This window comes from Epinephelus moara, chromosome 13, assembly GCF_006386435.1.
Source record: "Epinephelus moara isolate mb chromosome 13, YSFRI_EMoa_1.0, whole genome shotgun sequence".
In the NCBI taxonomy this organism is placed as follows: domain Eukaryota; kingdom Metazoa; phylum Chordata; class Actinopteri; order Perciformes; family Serranidae; genus Epinephelus; species Epinephelus moara.
Window position 1 is genome coordinate 37,258,138 of NC_065518.1, and position 3,804 is coordinate 37,261,941.

A 3,804-nucleotide genomic window follows, 5' to 3' on the forward strand; every position below is an offset into this window, starting at 1 on the left:
AGAAGTTTTCACAAGTAGTTATTCAGTTGCTTACAAGATTCAAAAACTTTTGGACTTTTTTTTTGCTTCCATAGAGTAGCATAAAATGAAAATACTGAAATAAAATAACTCAAAATTGTACTTAAGTAGTACTTGAGTAAATAAACTCAGTTTCATTCCACCACTGCAAATAGCCTATTAAGCCTTTTCCATCTGCAAATACTAACAATGAGTACTCTGCATGTACTGTTTTTTCTATACATATAGTGCATTATATCAATCTGTAAATCAACTGAAAAACTTACAGTGCACACATGATAAAATTCAAGATGAATATTTATTACATGTATTTGACTTGCTGTTTGCGCTGACACAGTGGTAGGAGGGGCATAAAGTAAACAGTGGGGCTAATATAAAGGAGATAAAAGTACAAAAAGTACCACTGAATCACATACATGCATTGTTTCATGTGAATACCTTGTGCATGTGAAGGCAATTTAAAGTGGATGGTGGATTCTGCCACCAATAATGAAAACTATATGGAGAGATCATTACAAAATGTAAGTGTAAAATCTTATGGGTTATAACTTAAATTAAATTACCACAAACTAATTGCCACATGATAAACCTGAAGCCTTCAGATAAGGAGAAACTTCACAGATGGTCATCTCTCTAATCTTAAACATGCACACACTACGAGATTTGAAAATAATGCTTCATCACACACTTCAGGGTATTATTGAGATTATCATGCCAGAGGGAGCAAATGTCAACCAAACAGAGACTGATGTATAGTAACAGCTTGCTGTAATGTTAACAATGCTATGCAGTGAGAAAAAAACAAAAGCAAAAGGCTAAACGAGTGTGGATGAGAAAATGTCTAAGGAACTACAGTCAACACAGGTTGTCTATTCTTCTGCGAGAGATTGTAACTGTCATTTTTTATATCTGTTAACAGTACTATGCTGGTTAACGTTAGCCTCAAGGGCTAGAATGTTTACCATTGCTTGGCAACACTGTCAGCCCTCCGTATTGATATAATCGTAATCGTAATCATCCAGATTTTAAATGCTAAATATCGAACAAGTTTGAAATTATTGAGGCAGCCCCAATGAGTCTGTGAGTAGTTCAGGAGGTTTAAGACTGGATCTGTTAACATCTCACATTACCAGATCATCTGGGCCTAACATCAGTACCAACCAAGGTCCCAGACCAGAGTTCTCTTTCGAGTTTTGGGAGCGCTGATTCAGAGATAATTCGGCCCAAAACTCCTGCCATTTAAGCCTTGCTTAAGGAACACATACACATACATTATATATATCTGCCATTTCCAAAAAAAATCTTTCTTCATTTTACATCTCTTTGTGATTCCATTTCAGATTTTCTCCTACTGCATTGGCTCAGCCAGGACTGAGTCCTTCACTCCAGCAGCCAGCACAGCAAAGAGGAAGGAGGGGAAGAGAGAGCGGAGGTAGAGGGCCACCCTGGGGATAGGGTGGGCCAGCACAACCTCCCTCCTCCTCCTGTTTACCGTTTGAATAATTTCATTGGCCAGGACTGATGGGTGCACACCATGGGTCAACTGGCTGGAGATAACTGTGGAAGAACAGATACATTGAGATTTGTCTCTGTACTCCAAAAAATAGGCTTCACACTTCCTATCCATTTTCCATAAACTGAAACACCATTTGGAATTATTTTTTATATGTCGTTACCTTTAGGTCTCTGGTTCTTTTACTCACATGCAGCCAGGGCGTTCGGTTCAGGGGCCTGCTCCTCCACAGGTGGCTCCTCAGAGGTGTTGATGAAGGTATGACTGATGGTGCTGATAATTATCCCATACTCCTCCACTTCAGTCCGCAGGCAGTCGAAGAAGGCTTGTGCTGCATGCTTAGATGCAGCATCTGATAGTTGCCAATACACACACACATAAACACACACAGACACAGATGTTAACAGAAGCCAGATAATGTTAGCTGTCTGAGCACTTTAATGGAGTGCTTAATGCCTGGTTCACACTACATGACATTTCTGTCCAGCTGTGGTAAGTAAAAGCCACCATTTTTTTATTTTCTTACTTTATTTCCGTCTCCATTATAAATAAATAACATTGTTTGCTAGCTTGATGATAATGGCAGGTAAGGCTGGGGTGTTGTTGCCGCACAGTTGTCTACGGCAGCAGATCGCTCTGTGTTTCTATTGGTCAAAGTGACTGCTGTGACGGGAGAAAGTGTGATTGACAAAAAGAAAATCAAACATGCTAGACTCTCTGTTGGAAAGTCATGAGGCGTCCCAGATGTGGCGTCAGTTGTCGTCTACTGTGACACACTACACAAGATGAAATTATAGATTATCGTATTCGACACCCTTTGTCATTCACGATCCATGCCGACACCGTACATTGCTGCGTTGGACTATAATTGGGCTAATATCGTGTAGTGTGAACCAGGCATTACTGCTATTAAGAAATGGATGACTTGTAATTTTCAGAAGTAATAATCTTTGATCTTAATCACCCAGCAAGCATATTACAACTGTTTATTGCTCTGGCAACTAATATAAAATCTACAGCGAAAAATGTAGGCATCGCTTTTGAATCTCAATTTAACTTTGAACCACATGTCAATAATCTCATTAAATCCTGCTACTTCCACCTAAGAAATATAACCTAACTTAAATCAGCTGTGTTTTTCCTGACCTAGAAAGGCTAATTCATGCTTTTGTATTCTCACACCTTTACTACCACAATGCACTGTTTACGTGCCTCAGTAAATCTGTAGTAGCTCAGCTTCAACTAGTACAGAATGCTGCAGCTCGTATTTTTAACAGGGAAAGATTGTAGGTATAACATATCACCCCAATTCTGGCCTCCCTCCATTGGTTGTTGGTTAACTTCAGAATTGATTTTAAAATTCTTTGAATAACTTTTAAAGCTCAACATGGTTTAGCCCCCAATTATATAGCTGAGCTTCTGACTACCTGTTCTCCAAGTCGTTACCTTAGATTCTCAAGCCTACCCTCACTAGTCATCCCAAGATCAAGGCTGGTAACTAAAGGTGACCGGGCTTTTGCCATTGAGACCCCAAGGCTCTGGAATTCTCTGCATGAGGAGATTAGGCTAGCACATTACCCATTTTTTAAATCATTGCTTAAAACATATTTTTAGAGGAAAGCTTTCCTTTTTAATGTTTTACTTACTACTTTTGGGATTTGTAACTTTTGTGTTTTATTTCCTTTTGTTCTGTTTTTACCTCTATACACATTTTTTTTATTTTTGTAAACTTATTGTAATCTCATTTTCATGCACTTTATCATTAATGCATCATTATTATTATTTCTATCAACACAGAAGAGGTGTGACTCATTCCACACCCTGTCACAGACAATCAGTCAATCAATTTTATTTATAAAGCCCAATATCACAAATCACAATTTGCCTCACAGGGCTTTACAGCATACAACATCCCTCTGTCCTTATGACCCTCGCAGCGGATAAGGAAAAACTCCCCAAAAAACCCCCTTTAACAGGGAAAAAAAAACGGTAGAAACCTCAGGAAGAGCAACTGAGGAGTCATATAGTCATATGTGTATAATAACAGTAGTAGTATGACTAATGACTAATGATGGCAGCAGCAGCAGGAGGCATCTGGCAGGACCACGGCAGCAGCACAACCACACACGTCACGCTGTCCAGGCACCGCTGCGATATGAGTTAATCTGAGAGACAGTGGAGCACAAAGGCTCCGGAGAAGAAGCCGAGTTAGTGACATCCAGAATGGCCGAGTTAGCAAGATGCAGTAATAGAATACGAGAGAGAGAGAGAGA

The 3,804-nt window shown here is 39.5% G+C and overlaps 1 protein-coding gene across 1 annotated transcript in view; it reads right to left on the bottom strand.

Moving 5' to 3' along the window:
* Positions 1–318: 318 nt before the first annotated feature.
* dhrs7cb (dehydrogenase/reductase (SDR family) member 7Cb) overlaps positions 319–3,804 on the bottom strand; it is a 95,819-nt gene continuing 92,333 nt past the window's right edge. The window contains exons 6-7 of the mRNA XM_050060309.1: positions 1,722–1,883; positions 319–1,575 (exon numbers count right to left, since the gene is read on the bottom strand). Coding sequence (XP_049916266.1) covers positions 1,367–1,575; positions 1,722–1,883 — 371 coding nt within the window. The 3' untranslated portion in view covers positions 319–1,366. The remainder of the gene's footprint in view (positions 1,576–1,721; positions 1,884–3,804) is intronic.